At 43.6% G+C, this 15,569-nt stretch overlaps 1 protein-coding gene across 9 annotated transcripts in view; it reads right to left on the reverse strand.

Annotated features, from left to right (window-relative positions):
• Positions 1 to 5,227: 5,227 nt before the first annotated feature.
• CAPN13 (calpain 13) overlaps positions 5,228 to 15,569 on the reverse strand; it is a 47,474-nt gene continuing 37,132 nt past the window's right edge. For 3 of the 9 annotated variants that reach the window (XM_068675899.1, XM_068675898.1, XM_068675893.1), the window contains exons 19-21: positions 13,765 to 13,881; positions 9,845 to 9,900; positions 6,393 to 7,985 (exon numbers count right to left, since the gene is read on the reverse strand). In XM_068675899.1, coding sequence (XP_068532000.1) covers positions 7,959 to 7,985; positions 9,845 to 9,900; positions 13,765 to 13,881 — 200 coding nt within the window. In that variant the 3' untranslated portion in view covers positions 6,393 to 7,958. Of the gene's footprint in view, positions 6,044 to 6,392; positions 7,986 to 9,844; positions 9,901 to 13,764; positions 13,882 to 15,569 lie in introns of those variants that run through there. The other 6 variants (XR_011094536.1, XM_068675896.1, XR_011094535.1 and 3 more) reach the window with 6 other exon arrangements.

The raw sequence follows: 15,569 nt of genomic DNA on the forward strand, positions 1-15,569 counted from the left end.
ATAAATTGCTCTAATGACTGGAAGCAATGTGGTAGAGCACAGATTTGTTACCCGTTATGAAGCTGCACCACTGCCAATGGGCCCTTTGGTGGTGCAGCTGGAGCATCCAAAAGCTCCCATTCTGCCCAAACCAGGGCAGCATCCAAATCTGGCCAGTGGGAGCAAGGAAGGGCAGCAGCCTTTGCAATGAAGCTTGGGGAATTTTAATGAATGGTTAACATTTTTTTCATAAAAGCAAATATTTTGTAAGTATCACATTATTCTTATGCTTCATAGACACAAAATCTCAGCCCTGTGCAGTGGGGTGTCTGGGTGCACTGCACATCCCACAGTCTCGTCACCACTGTCAGAGCAGCAGAGCACTCAAAACCACACAGAGAAGGAAATATGACCTTGTTTACAACAGCTCTTCTGCTGGCTTTTGTGTTCAGATGAATGGTTTATTCTCATCTGTCTAATTGCTTTGCTTCCCAGCCCATTCACGGAAAAGTGGGAGCAGCATTGGTCCACTTCCCCACCAGGAGTGAAAGCAATGATGCTGGTGGATGACGTTTGCTGTTACTTTTTAGGGAAGGCAATTGTTCCATTTTTTAGTTTATCAAAGACTGAGCAATCTCTCTGTCTGAAGATTGATCTGTTTGCTGTAGTTTTGTCCCACTTGATTGATTTTCTTGAAGTCAGGCACGACTGGTTCTGTGGAGGAGAAAGCAATTCCATGCGCTTGGCACCATGCTTGTCCAGGAAACAAAGGCAAATGGATTTTTTATTTTTATTTTTTTTTCTGAGCAGCTCCATGCACTTGCAGCCTTTTACCTCCAGGCGAAAATGTTCAATGAATTTCATGCTGGGGCTTTCATCCCACTTACTAATGCAGAAAGAGGGCTGCAAGAAAAGCATCTGTCCTGTCACTGAGCAGTCTGCCAGGAGGAACAATTGCCTGTGCTTGTGTTGTTGTGGGCAGATATTTTTAACTGGCTCCACGAGATCTCCAGGCAGGCTAGTTCAGCATTTGCTTACTGTTAGAAAAGTCTTAATAGCATTCAATCTACACGTTTCTTCCTTCAGTGCAAGCACTTGGCATCTTTTTTAACCACAGTTCAACCCATCTTTCCTCACTGATCATGCTTGGAAGACCAGCAGATATTCCCATGGCACTCGCAATGGCCAGGGGATGCTGGTGGCTGCCCCTCGAGGGTCCTCCCTTCTCTCTTGGTCCAGGGAAGCCCCTGCCTGGCCCTGTGATGGGCTTGTGGTTCTGCTTTGAGCGTCACCATTTGAGTTATGCCCTCGTGGCTGCGTGTCACAGCTCTGGGGCCAGGGACAGCTTCAGTGCAGATGCTGCATGGGCTGTGCTGGCTCGGAGCTGTAACAGCTGCCAGAGACTTATCGTGCTGGAGAGAAGAAGGCAAGAGGAAATGGAATAAAAGCCCAAAACCAAGGGCAAAGACAAATTGCCTCCCAAGTTGCTCATTCCAAGCGTGCTTGATAACTGCCTTTGCATAACTTGTAAGGCTATATTTGTCTATGAGGCAGAAAGAAAGGGAGAGAAAATAGTTTTCCATTGAGGTCATTCTTGCTCACTTTTTCCTCTAAGAAAACCAATGTGCTCCTTAGCCCTTGCCATTCCCTCACCCACCGTGTTGCAAGCTTGCTTTTCTCTCCTTGCTGAGAGGCAACACAATTGGTTTCCTCGTGATAATGACAGTCAGGGTCTGCAGAGTGCTCAATTTCACAGCCTGGGCAGCCTTGCTGTGCACATCTGCAGTGTAGTAGTGAGATCATGTTATTCCTCCTTTGCTGGCTTTAACAGCTGCTGATACCATCACTCCCACCACACTGGCAGTATTTAACAGCAAAGAGGAAATCTAGAGCTGCCAGGAGGTGGCAGCAAATTAGGGCTGTTTCCATGTTGCTATTAAAGCACAATAAAAAGGGGGAAAAGAGTTACTTTTCCTTAAAGGGGAGATAGGTTTTGAGAAAGGTGCTGTCTCAAATATTTACCTTCAAAGAGGTACCTGAGGTACAGATTACATAGATCTGCAGAACCAGACTCTGGTAGGAAAGACATGCTGAGCCCAGGGGTTTACTTGCTCCAGCTTCGCTCTGCGCTTGAAGGCCCCAGAGCTTGGGAAACGTCGCTGGGTCACAGACTCAGCTTTTCTCATGCAGCAGGTGTTTGGCAGCAAAAGCTGGGTTTCTCACAGCATCCCCTGGCCTGGATGCCCAGGCCAAGGCAACTGCTGGTGACCAGAGGAGATGCCTTTGAGAGCGATAGCCCTCGACTGACTCTTTTCTCATGAAGATGTCCAGTTGCTTTTCAAAGAGCTGCAAGGGGTTGGCAGCTCTAACACTGATATGTGGAAACGAGCCCTACTACTGACAGTGGGTGCAAAGCAGCACCTCCTTCTGTCTATTTGAACACACCAGTGATTGACCTATTTGCTGCCCTCGGTTCACATGTAACAGAGACAAAAAATGGTCTTTCTTATGTACCTGCTACATCCTGTCAATTTTTCTTCTCTCTCTTTTAGTCATCTCTTTTCCAGACCAAAAAATCCCAATGTATTTAATGATTCCTCAACCAGAAGATGCTCAGAAGCTGATTGTCTTTGGTGCTTTTCTCTGCACATTGTATAACAAGGCACACCTTCAAGAAGCTCCACGTATATTGGTCTCCTGTTTGAAAATATTTGCTTTTGCAGGTTTGGAGAGCACACCAGAGTTCAGGTCTTCAGAGCAAGTGTGCTGTTCAATCCTGCCATCTGCAGCCCACGTCTGAAACTGCTGGAAGCTTTGCTGCTGCATAAACAAGCCAGCATTTGGAAACGAGTAAACAACCCTTTCTTTAAATAATCTGCTCAGTTTAGCTTTCTAAGTTTAAACTTCCCAGGGATGAGAACAGGAGAAATAGGTTTTTGAGAGGAATGGATATGCTGTGAATGAGATAAAGTCATTTCCCTAACAACTGAGTAGTTAAAACACACGCCTTAAAAACAAATTAAGATGACATCAGTCTCAGGGGCGTGTCTGTCTCCCTATCAGTGGTGCAGGGAACTTTATTTAATCTGAGCAAATATTGCTAAAAAAGTGAAAGAACCCGTTCCTGACCTAAACATTGCTGCTGCTAACTTTCTACCATAACTCTTGAGCCTCAGACCTTTTTAAAGGCTCTCCAGTTATGTAGTCAGAATTAAATGGGAGTTTTGGAAATCCCACCCTTTAAAAAAAAAATCTATTGACTGCCCTGCTATTGACTATTGCTTTGCTTTTCACTTAGAAAAAGCCAGGCTGGTCCCAATATTTGCCTGTGCTCTTGCTGAGCTACCTGAGCACAGGTGGTCATTGTTGACCAGCTTTCCATGTGTCCCTGAGCCTGGGTACCGGGAGAAAGAGAGGTACCTCTTTTTGAGAAAAGGTCACCTTCTGACCAAAGGCAGCAGCATAACCTGAGCACTACTGGATTTGAAGATGTCCCTCTGGGCAGAACACAGGCATACCCACCCACTACTGTGCAGGCAGTGAGGGTCATACTCAGTCTTTCCCCCTTCAGCCAAGCCCAAGGTAATGTGTCCTTTTTGTGGCCTGAGAAGTGTTTTATATATTCAACAGAAACAGATGCAGTTTCTTTCTTCTTTCCCCGTGAAAGACGTGGGGAAGCTGCGCCTCTGACTAACTTGTTAGCACAGCCCAAGGTAGAAAGGGAGGTTTAGCTCATACAGAACTGGCCCTGTACCATCCTGGATTGTCATACCACAGTAGTATGGGTTAATCGGGGTGTGGACATCAAAACTTTAAAGCCTTTACCTTACCTTTACAGCTTTAAAGCTGTAATCCAGGCTGCATGCTGTGGGAACACCCGCCAGATCAGGCACTCTGAAGAGCACGAGAAGCTGTTCAAGGTCAGGCTGGACAAGGCCCTGGGCAACCTGATCTAGTGGGTGGCATCCCTGCCCCTGGCAGGGGGTTGGAACTAACCAGATGTTCTTTAAGGTCCCTTCCAACCCAAGCTATTCTGTGATTCTGGGCGCACCATCCCTATAAAGTTGGCCTTCACAGCTCAATCATGCAAAGCTGTATGAGATATGAAAGTTTCCCCTCTTTTTCTAACACTGCACTGATCTGGACAGCCTTTGCTTTTAATGTGGGCACTTGCATTTGTGAAACGTAGCTAAGTTTCTTGGTGATTCTGTCAGGAACAGTTGGAAGTGTAAATCAAGTGGAATACCAATTCTTCCAATGCTACAAACAGGCAGCTATGTTCAGCTTGACAGCGGTCACTGCTGCAAACCTGATGAGGATGTAGGTTCGTCACTGAGACCTCTGGTGTGCACACACCACACTTGCCAGAAAGGTTTTGCCTTTGTGTTGGTGTGATGCAGGTAAAGGCAGCTTCTATCCAGCTGTGTTTGCAGCAGCCACAGGCTGCAAGTCCTCTGTGCACGTGCATCGATGCAGCCCCTTGTGGGAGAAGAGCCACCATCTCCACTGTCTGGGGAGGGGGAGACAACCTCCCTCTTACATATTTCAACCTTACACATCACTGATGTTTCTCACCTGGGATGTCTGTGATCTGCTGCTAGCTTTTTGATAAAAAAACGTTCTAGTCTGTGGCAAGACTAAGTTATTAGAGCCAAGGATCTTTGTCTCATCACAGGCAGAATTACCTTCCATACAAATCAATATATCCCAAATGGAGGAAAAGTAATATATTGTCTGCAAAATAAGGTTTTAACAATTGTTTTTTATGCACTAATTTTATTGATTTGTTTCAAAATGACTGAAAGATATCGTAGTTGTCTAATTTTACTGATTTTCCTCTGCCCCACATTTTCTGTGAAATGGTGGATACAGCAGCCCTGCTTGCGTAAGACTGCTCTCCAAGCTGCAGAATGAGACATTGCTGAAAAATAACTTTACCTTGTGATGTAGCTGTTGCTCCAGCATGTAATGCCTTACTGCCAGACGCGTGAATCTGTGGCTTGTGTGTGGATACCTTGATGGAAAATTGCGCAGAGGGTCTGGGTGAGGCATGGTATGAATGATATTGCCATGACTACCCTGAATTGCTTTCACCCATCAACATTTGCATCCATCTTTTTGGCATTTACACAAAGAGAGACTTCAGAGATATTTTTATTCAATAGTTGAATGGAATAGATCACTAGATTCGCTTTTATCATCATGATAAAAGTATGGAAGTGGAGTTTGTGTGTGGGCTACTGAGAGGCTACAGTTACTTAGCATATTTAAGTTAAATATTTGAGCAGCAATTTTATCTGAAGAAGCCCTTTTAAAGACTTCAGGACAGAGAAAGAAAATGCAATTCAGATAAAATTGTCTCTTCCCAAACAGTCCTGATGCACACACTGGAAATCAGACAAAAAAAGCCCACTGAACAATGTTCTATGTTTCTAATATGCCTCTTCATTTACATAGCAAGTAAAGTTGAATCCCTACAGCTGAGGAGCATACACAAGATTTCCTTATCTTTTAATAAAGTGTAAAAAAAAAATAAATTGCAAATCTCCTGGTGCTATTTATTAATTACAAATAATTTCTTCAACCTTTTTCTGGCATTTAGAAATGTCACAAAAGCAAATTAAGAATTAATTCAGAAAAACTGTCATAATTGGTTTTATTACCTAAGCAATAAACAGTCCTTGCAAATAAACGGCCTGACTCTGTTCTTATTTGCAAGGGAGTTAACAGAGCTGCTCCTGGCTTCTGTGAAGCAGGAAAACCAGCCATACTATTTACACAAAGATGAGAGGCGATTACAGTCAGCACTTCCAGCCTGCCTAGGCCATTAGGTACTACCAGCTTCCCCATGGATCTCTTTCTTCTCTCTCCAAAACAATTCCAGTTCACCTGAGAAGGGCTATCAGTCCACACATCTGAGTGCCATCGAGCATAAGTGACTATCCATAAGAAAGCCTGACCTCATGCCTTCACAGTTATTGTTTTTTCAAGAGCCCCACGGATGGCTTCTGTATGGGATGGCTTCAAGCTGTCTCACACCAAGGAGCAGAAAAGCCACCTAAAACTAAGGCAAAGAGACTCATTCAGAGCACAGACAGCTGGAGACCAGTCTTTAGAAATAATTGAGGGTATTTTTTCCAACAGATTTTTTTCCAACAAAATCCACGTCATCACATCACTCATGATTTTTTAGGCTCTAACTGATAGAGTTTCAGTTCTCTGAGGGGCCCATGCTGTGACTGCCCAATCACCAGTTGTAAGCAACTGGTAAATTGTTGATGTGAACTGCTTACGAACACCCTAAAGGTATAATTTCATTCAAAACCGTTAAGTGAAAGTTGTGATTAATGATATATTTGCAGAACTTATGATCAGTTTATGAATGATTCATGAAAGGAAGAAAGGAGACTAAATAGACTATGAATATCTTTTTCAGACAGCAATTTAAGCAACTTCATCCCCCAAAACAAGGTGCTTTGAGTCTCATATTTACATAATGACATTGTGTGGTGCAAGGGGCAGGTGTTGTGTTATGAATAACATGTTTCTATACAACATCAATACATCAAAATACAGATTTGTTGTGACAAAGGGAAAGAGTTTTGTCCAAGGCAAGTCTGCAAAAGGCAAACATCTAGGTAAATAACTATGTACAAGCAGAGCTCAGAGGGGAGAAAGCTTCACAGTGATGGGCAGTAAAGCTCAGCTGCTGCTGCAGTTGTGTCTACCAGATGCAATTAGCAGACAAGACAGAGGAGCAGCTGAGCATGAATGATGTCCTGAAGTCAAGGATGAAAGGCACAGAGTTGCCCCTGCCTTGGGTCTGAATCCACCATGCTCTCTCCTCTGGGGCCTGTAATAGATTATGTATTTCTCCTTTAACTTCTCACTGAAGCTGGCATCCAATGTCAATGACCTTCAGAAATAGGATGTGAGATACCAGAAATTCTGTTTATGTGTTATTATTTATCACAATACCTGACTATAAGAAGACTCATATGGATGCAGTCCCTGAATTCCAGTTAAGATCCCGGGGGAAGACGGGGCATGTTTTTTTATTTTTCTTCACTCAGTTTTGATCAGGGTTGGTGTGACAAGTGAGTGACTTTGCCCAAGGGTGCTCAGTGAGTTCCTGGATTCAACCTCAACACAATGGCAGGAGGCTTCTGGCTCTTCATTGTGCCTTTTTTCTAAGGACTGGGTTTTTGTCCCCATTTTCTCCTCGGTGCTAACTGTCTGGGACCAGCACTAATGCTTTACCATTGCAACTGGGAACAGCTGCATTCCAGTGGATTGCCAGAAGCACAGTAGCTGAGGTGGTTTATGGATGAATAAACTGGACAAGTTTTGTAGGAAAAAGCAGAGTCCTTCACTAGAACCAACTAGCAAAGTTGGGAAATTCAGGTAAACTCTCCAGGCCTGACATGAAAGGAATAAACATCAAATGAAACACAAGGTGGGGATTGATATTCAAAGGTAAATTAAATTACACACTTTGGTTAAAAACATAAAAACAGACTGGCTAAAAATGTTATATCCTTAACCCTCTAGTTGGCTTTAAATTTGCAGGTTCTATGTAAGATATGAAGGAGTAGTTCCATCTCTCAAAAGAAGACAAAAAAGATAAATTTTACTACTTGATCTACTGAACATGTATCACCGTAGGAGGAAAGAGAGGGCAAGTGGCTAACTGAGCCCTTGGTGGTCTGAGCAACTGATAACACCATCAGCAGTTCACTTGATTTCAAAATAAAAAATTGCTTGAAGTCCAATTCCTTTTGTAGCACTCACCTGGCAACCTCTCCCCAGCTCTCACCTTTTCTCTACCTCTCAAAACCAACCATAACTCAGGGTGAGCTTTAGCTAAAGCAGCCCACCCATGTTCACAGTGGCCAACTTATGGGCACCTACCCCTTTCGTCCCAGTGTGTATAGTACTGAGGAGATTTCTCACCAGCCACATTGAGCTCAGGCAAGTCTTCAGATGTACATGACAAGCGTCAGCCACTGGGAAGAGGAAAAGAAAAGGCACATTTAGATAGTGATGATACACCAAGTCTTGAGGCTTATGTCTTGGTACCCTCAGGCTGGGACCCAGTCACTGTAGTCCTTTTGTCCTGCACAGAACCGTTACTGGGTTTTGGGACTGTCTTTTTCCATTATTACAATTCAGGTGCAAAAAAACCTTCCATAAGTTACTTTCCACTACAAATTGCAGTAGCTGCAACAGGAGCAATCAGTGCAGGGATGGTGATCTACCTGTGGCCCCCACCTGTGGGTCTGTAGGTACACAAACACACACAGTCCACACAGGGACCACAAACCCTGTGGAGGGAAGCACAGACCATGCACAAACCCAATCACAATCTCTCGATACACCCTTTTTCCCCCTCTGGGAAGGGGATGGGCAGTGGGGGGTTTGCCACCATCTTCTCCCCAGCATGGCTTGGTGGTGGAGGAACTACAACTCCCAGAGTGCCCTGCGCGGGGTGGGCAATTGCCATGGAAACCTGGGGGGGGGGGGCACACGCCAAACTGTGCAGGCCGCATTTGTGATTTTATTCTTCTTTTTTCCACAATAGTTTTAAATAGGATTCTGTTTTCACCAGCCATTTGATCAGCTGCAGATAGAAGGAGCTGTGCTGAGGGTAGAGCAACGGCAGGCTGCCTGAACAGAAGACGGTAGATAAGCTTTATAAAGAAATAAATAAGTAAGCTATATATGTATTTTAAAAGGAAAAGGGAAAGAAAAAAAAATGTAGGGAAAAAATGCACAACCAAAAGGTGAAGCACCGGAGGATTGACACCATCTCCCTAAATCTTCCTGCCACTGCGTATCCCTGCCACAAAGTGCTCCCACCCAGACACCCTTTCCCCCCCACCAAAATCCCCAAGGAGCCAGAAACCTCCCCATTTTCTGCCTATTCCATGCCACGATGCTGTCTGGTGGTTGCTGTATGAATTTATTCCCAGAAAAGTCCAGCAGTGTGAGACACCCAGCAGTTCTGACCATTCGCACCCCCATCATACTCCACTGGACTGGGTACTTTCCAGGAGGAAATAGCCAGTTTTCTTCCCTTTTCAGCCCTGCATGATGACATCATTGAAGACACCAATTTTGTTGCTCTCAAGCACAGACAGGTTCTCAGGCTACAGGACAGGACCGTGATGCTCTTACACTGGCCGTTCATTGCACCAAGCATCACCGCAGCTACAAACATAACCCGTGCCTGGGGAATGATGCAGCTCTAATATTAACCTCCTTGGTAAATATTACAGCCACCACCTGCTGCTCATCAGCAGCCATATCTCACCAAGTCCTGGTTCCCCATTGCAAGCTGACCTCATGTTACCCACTTTGTTCTGCCAAGATCCTCTGGGCACAGCTGCCACCTTCCTGGCCTTGTCTGCTTCGCTCCACTGGTATCTCACCTTGATGAAGCCCCAGCGCATTGAGTTTTTGGGTGATCAGCAAACCTTGTCCCCAAAATGCACCCTGGGCATGAAGTCAATGCCTCCAACCTCCTCCCTGTGGCCTGGGGGGTGCAGGTTTTGTCTCGCCCCAATGCAATGTTTCCACCAGTGACAGGATGGGGGCAGCAAGGGAAGACCGAGTGTTTTGGACATGGATGGCCACCACAGAGCTGTCCTCACATCAGCAAGGCTGCATGACTGTGGCTGGAGAGCCCCAGAGAAATACTTCCTGGCTGTCCATTAAGCACACACAGCCAAGCAAAACCTTTGCCACTGTTGGTGTCAGCAGCAAAACTCATGGCAACATTCGTAGTGCTACCACACCACCTTTAGTTTCATCCTGCTAACATGGTCCCACTGTGGAGCTGGAAAGAAGGAACAAGCAGCCTTACCTCCATTGCCGTCACGAAAAGTTGTGGTCCACCATTTGCTAAGTTTTGAAATGCATCTAGGTATAGAACAAAGAAAATTTTATTTTGTGAGGAGGAAGCAAAAACGCAATGCAGTCTGCAAAATAAGTTCATAGCAGCCGAATAGCAGAGCTATGGCCCTTGTGCTGGGATTCTCTGCCTTGCTCAGGGGTCCACGTGCAATGTCTTGCCTACCCAGATCTTATTTCTGTGCTGAGTACCCCTCTGCCTTAGCCCTTGCATCACAGCCTGTAAAAACGTCCCAACTACAGGTCCAGAATTTGGAAAAAATCATAGAATCATAGAATTATTCAGGTTGGAGATCTCTAAAATCACCTAGTCCAACCTTTAACCTAGTACTAAAGTAAACCATGCTACTGAGTTTTACGTATACATGTTTCTCGAAGACCTCCAGGGTTGGCACCTCAACCACTTCCCTACACAGCCTATTCCAATGCTGCACAACCCTTTCAGTAAAGAAATTCCCCCTAATATCCGACTAAAGCCTCCCTGGCACAAATTGAGGCCATTTCCCCCCATGTTACCGTTTGCTGCTTGGCAAAGGAGACAAATCCCCACCTTGCTATAGCCTCTAAAGTAATCATACAGTGTGATAAGGTCTCCCCTGAGCCTCTTTTTCTCTAGGCTAAACAACCCCAGTTTCCTCAGCTGCTCCTTGTAAGACTTGTTTTCTACACTTTTCACCAGCTTCGTTGCCCTTAATGTAGGAACAGGAGTGCTCAGTGCAACTGCTTTCATCTACTCATAATTTGTTTCGATAGGACCTTGTGCCTGAAGAATGACAGGAAAATGGTGAACTAATGAAAAATATCTTCCCACAGGGAGACTTTCTGTTGGTCGTTTTCCATCCTCCCTGGCAGTGAGCAATCACGGTGTGGCCTGAGGAAAGTGATTCTCTTGAAGTCATCATTATGCCTTACAAGCATTTTCCACGGAATATAAATGCAGATGCTGCTGTTATTCATCTGGAATTTGAAATTAACGTTGCTTAAAGTTTTCTGGCAGTACACATTGCCATCAGAAAATTTAAATCTATTCAATATTGATATTCTATGAGCATATTTCTATTTGTTTGTCTAGAAGAAATGTTCAAACCCAATAATTTGGATGAAGTAGAAACAGTATTACAAGTTCCTATTTATTTTGATATTACTTTTCTCTTAGAAATGTGCTGGTGTAAACAGCAAAAACATTTCTCTAGGAGCGTGTTTCCCACCCCAAATAGAAAGGGCATTGTAAGTTCATGAATGTTTCAAAACCTATCCAGCTTTAGACAAATGGAAGGCTGCTGGGAGGGTATAGGAAGAGGGCATAAGGGCCCATTCCTCATCAGCCCCCTAGGACACTCTTTTCCTGGGCTCACAGGCATCCAGAGCTACCTTTATGACCCAGAGCAGAGCGAAGACATGGCTAACAGAAACACAACCGTTATATACTGTTCTGGAGAAAGAGTATAGAACAAAATAATCACCATGTTGCCCCCAATCCCTTGACAAGGACGTATTTGCAGGGCTGCTTGCACTCAGTAGTCTTTCTAGGAACAAACTGCAGTGCTGAAGTTACCTTTAAGCAGAATTGCCCCTTTACAACTTCATTATCTCCAGTTAAATAGAGTACGGAAAGAAGCTGCTACATTTGGTTTGAGTCCCATCTCTTCACTGGCTATCCTGAAAGGATGAGTAATGGTTTAATGGGACAGGTTTATCTCCACTGCTGCATTCACATCATCATAAAGGTGTACTGTCTTTTATTCAGATTTGTCTCCCTTATCCTCCTCTCCTCTAAAAATCTTACCCACAATGATTTGAAAAATGTATTCCATATTAAACCCTCTGTAAAATGATAACTTAAAGACTTGAGAGCATTTTAGACACTTATTACAGACAGCAATGAAACTTCAGAGATTATTTTCCAAATCAGTCTAAAGGAGTTATCTTTATTCTGGCACTTAAAATGTAAGAGGATATTTTTGTGATGTTAAAAAAATATGCTATTGTCCTGCTTTAGGTATAAGAATTTTTATCTACAGCAAGTGACATCATAAAAATATGGGTCTTTAAAACTTGCCTGATTTTAATGAAAGTGTTAAAATCAAGATATGTTCTGACTTTCTGAGCTGCTTCTGTACTTTCTTAAAATGGACGTTTAGGCAGCATCACCCAGGCAGATCTGCTGACCACTGGGAGCCCATAAAACATCAGTGGTAAAACATGCACAAAAAATGAATGCTTATTTCCATGTGCCGCTGAAACCCAGCTCATTCCAAAGATGAGCTAAATTGGTGTCACTGTGTTTTAGCACATGGGTTACAATTGCTGGATTTATTTAACTATCGGTATTTCTAGTCAAAATGCTTATAATTATAGTAGCAAAAACTATGTTTTTGTAAAAAGAATACCCTTACTTTTAGGCACTTTTGTTTACAAGCACTCCTTCCTTGGCGGACAATAGAGAGACACAACACAGGAAATGGATTTGTTTTCTCACCAATGAAGCAATGAGTATAAAAAACAAAATGTGTAATACAGTAAACCGAAGGGATTGCTGAAATTGTTAAATTGTTGGATCAGCCTCACACAACAAGACTCAGCTCTAACCATAAAATCAAGGCTGAAGAAGGAACATGGTGTCCAAAGTAGAACTCAAACAATTGACTTAGCTGAGTTTGAAAAAAGTAAAACTGCTGAAGTGGTCAACAATGACAGAGTGGGCAAAATGGGAAAGAGAAAAGTACAAGGTGAAGAAGACTAAGAGCCTTCATCAGAAAGACCCCAAAGCGTGACCACCAGAGGGTACTGTGCATACGAAAGTAGGAGGAACAATATGATAATTAGTTCTCAGAAACATTAACATAAATCCTGACCTTTCTTGGAAAATTGTATGAATATGTATATCACCATACCATAAGTAAGTACCATCTCCCACGTACCCAGTGCTGTTAATAAAGAATACTTGCTTCCTAATTCTCCAAAGTGAGTCAATGAGTCTTGGAGTTACATCGCTTTTTGTGTTTCACTGAGAAGGATCTCACACCTTCTCCTTACCAAAAAGCTGAGAGAACTGTACTGAAGTTGGTGGGAACATCTCTCTGGTTTAAAAAAGAAAAAGGCACTTACTCTTCTTGTGGTTTAGACTTCCTGACTTTTAACCAAAACAGAAACCCTTCCATTTGAGATGTGTTGTTTTACTGGGGCTGTACAAGGTACTGTACTGTACAGTACAAGGTAAAACCACCCCAGTTGTGTCATTGCTTCTCACTGGGTAGTGTCCTTTCTATGGTACTGACAATGCCACCCTGGAGAAAGCTCTGCTGCAGAACAGGATGCAGTCAAGCTTGTGTTAAAGGGCACCAGTGCAGGGACATTTTAGAAAATGAGTCTTCTTTAGTGCATGGGAGCTCCAAAATAAGCCTGCAGAGGTCAGGCTAAATGCATGCAGCAAAAAGTATTGTCAGCAGTAGCCCCTGAAGAAGCTCTGAAAATACATTATGTTTGCTGCTACGCCGGGCAGCGTGGTGCTGCAGCAGGCTGCAGGTGTTCTGATGGGATCTGATGGGAGCCTGGGGGCCATCCTTTCTTCCTGACCCTTTTTAGTGCACCCATTGCTGTATTCCCAGCCCTTTTCTCCAGCACCACGCTGGTTTCCCCCATAGGCAGGAGGAGAACCTGGCTTTTGGCAAACAGCCTGCCCAAAGGGATGCCAGGGCCATGCCTGGACTTTTGGCAGGTTCATTATTTCCATGCTAATCTGTAGACCTGCATTACTGCGTCCAGCACTTTTCCCCTTGCTTCCTTTCACTGCTCTGTCTGGTTTTGCAGGCTCCCCTGTGATAAAGCTGCCCTGCCCCTTGCCTGACCCCAGGCCCAAGTGGCAAGACTCACAGGTCATGGTTTCAAGGCGCAGCATGCAGCATATGAAGTCAGAGAAGCCCATTCTCCTGGTAACATCACCAAAACGCAGGGACACCAGGTGCAGGACTTGCTCGTTGATGGCCAGACCTGTAGAGCAGAGGGGAATGACAACACTTGGGACTCACTGCAGGATGACAGGCTGGCCCTACCGGTCTTGTGCACCCTTCAAAGAAGCTGTGGCCTCCCCTCAGTCCTCGCATGCTGCCAGATTGGTTCTCCTGTGAGTCCCTGAAAGGCATCTTGCATTCCCCCCGGGCTTGGGAACAAGATTTGGGGTAGAGTGATGGAAAGTCAAAGCCCTTCTGGTCACTCACTCAAATTGTGGTGCAGGTCAGCAAGCAAGAAACACAGCTAAATATTCTAGGATTATCTTAGTTTGCAATGTTAGCTTTTATTTTCTGTTAGAAAGGGTGATTTTCTTTGTGCATGACTGTTAAAAGTCTGAGCAAAGCACAATGCCACTGGCATTTTCTGCTAAGCGGGGATATACCATGTGCTTATGCTATTATGCAGTATAGCATACCCAGGATTCTTAATTTTTACATTTTCTCTTATATTAGAAAATGGTAAAGTGTTCATTTCTTTTTTTATTAGCTGATTATTCAGTATTTGTGTCACAGTCTATTTGGATGGAAATTGATATTCAATTGAATGAACAAAAATTGCCTTTTAGAATGAGCCTTTTATTAGTTAAATAAAACTACTCTAAATGTGCTGGATACACAAGAAATGATTTAAATATATTTTGGTCTGAAAGCTGATTTACTAAATAAAAGAAATTTTCTGCAGAGGGCTGGACTGATAGCTTCAGTTCATGCATTCTCTGAGACTTCAGAAAAAGTCTCATTTGTTCAGCCCCAGTTTTTAGCAGCTCAGCTGCAAGTGAAGTGGCTCTCCCGCTTTTTCCAACCATTTCTAAACTTTTCAATTTTAATGAACTCATAATGGAGCCAATTTGAGTGAGCAGAAAAGAAGAAAATTATATTCTGCACCTGTGTAGGGGGAGATGCAGCTGATGGAGGTGGGTTAGCACCCAGCGTTGACAAAATCTGGTTGCATAAGCATAGCTGGAGAATGCCTCCAGCAGGAATTGAACACACAATGCTGAATATTTAAATAAAGGAAAAACATTTATGCTTCAAATTAAAATAAACCTGATTCTAGATTATTTTTCTATGAGGAAAATTTAGTAATTAAAAATATATCATTAATGATTTTTTTTTCTTTGATTTTGGTTTTAAACCCTGCCAAGAACCACTGTAGCAGTGAGAAATGAATCCTATCTCTTTTTTAACCCTTTGAAGGCAGTGGGAATACATTCAAACTCTCTCTGGAAAACAGATTCCAGTAAGCATGGCAGTGTTGCTTGAGAGATGCTCTAACTCCACCTTACAAGAGTAAAACACTGACAGTTTGGCATGTTCGGTCTGGGATACACTTGCTCTGAGATGTACTCACCTGGCAATGTCTCTCAATTAACCCCATTAATACTGAAGTGTAAATCCTCTCCGTTTCCAAGATATTTCAGTTATGTGCTATTGCTTTTCCTGTGAGCTTACTCCCATACATTTTCTCTGTTGGATTCCTTGCTCTGGTTTTAGTCAAACTTGAAGATAGTGACTTTATGTTTCCCTATTCTACATTATTTTGACGCATTTAGTATTGCCAGAAAGGTGTCTGTAAATATCCAAGGCCAGTGCTCCTGAACGTCAGGGCAGCACTGCTGTTAATGCAGCTAGCCTGCTTTACTCTGGCAGATTTGACCCATCCTATAA

The sequence above is a fragment of the Anas acuta genome, chromosome 3 (genome assembly GCF_963932015.1).
Source record: "Anas acuta chromosome 3, bAnaAcu1.1, whole genome shotgun sequence".
In the NCBI taxonomy this organism is placed as follows: domain Eukaryota; kingdom Metazoa; phylum Chordata; class Aves; order Anseriformes; family Anatidae; genus Anas; species Anas acuta.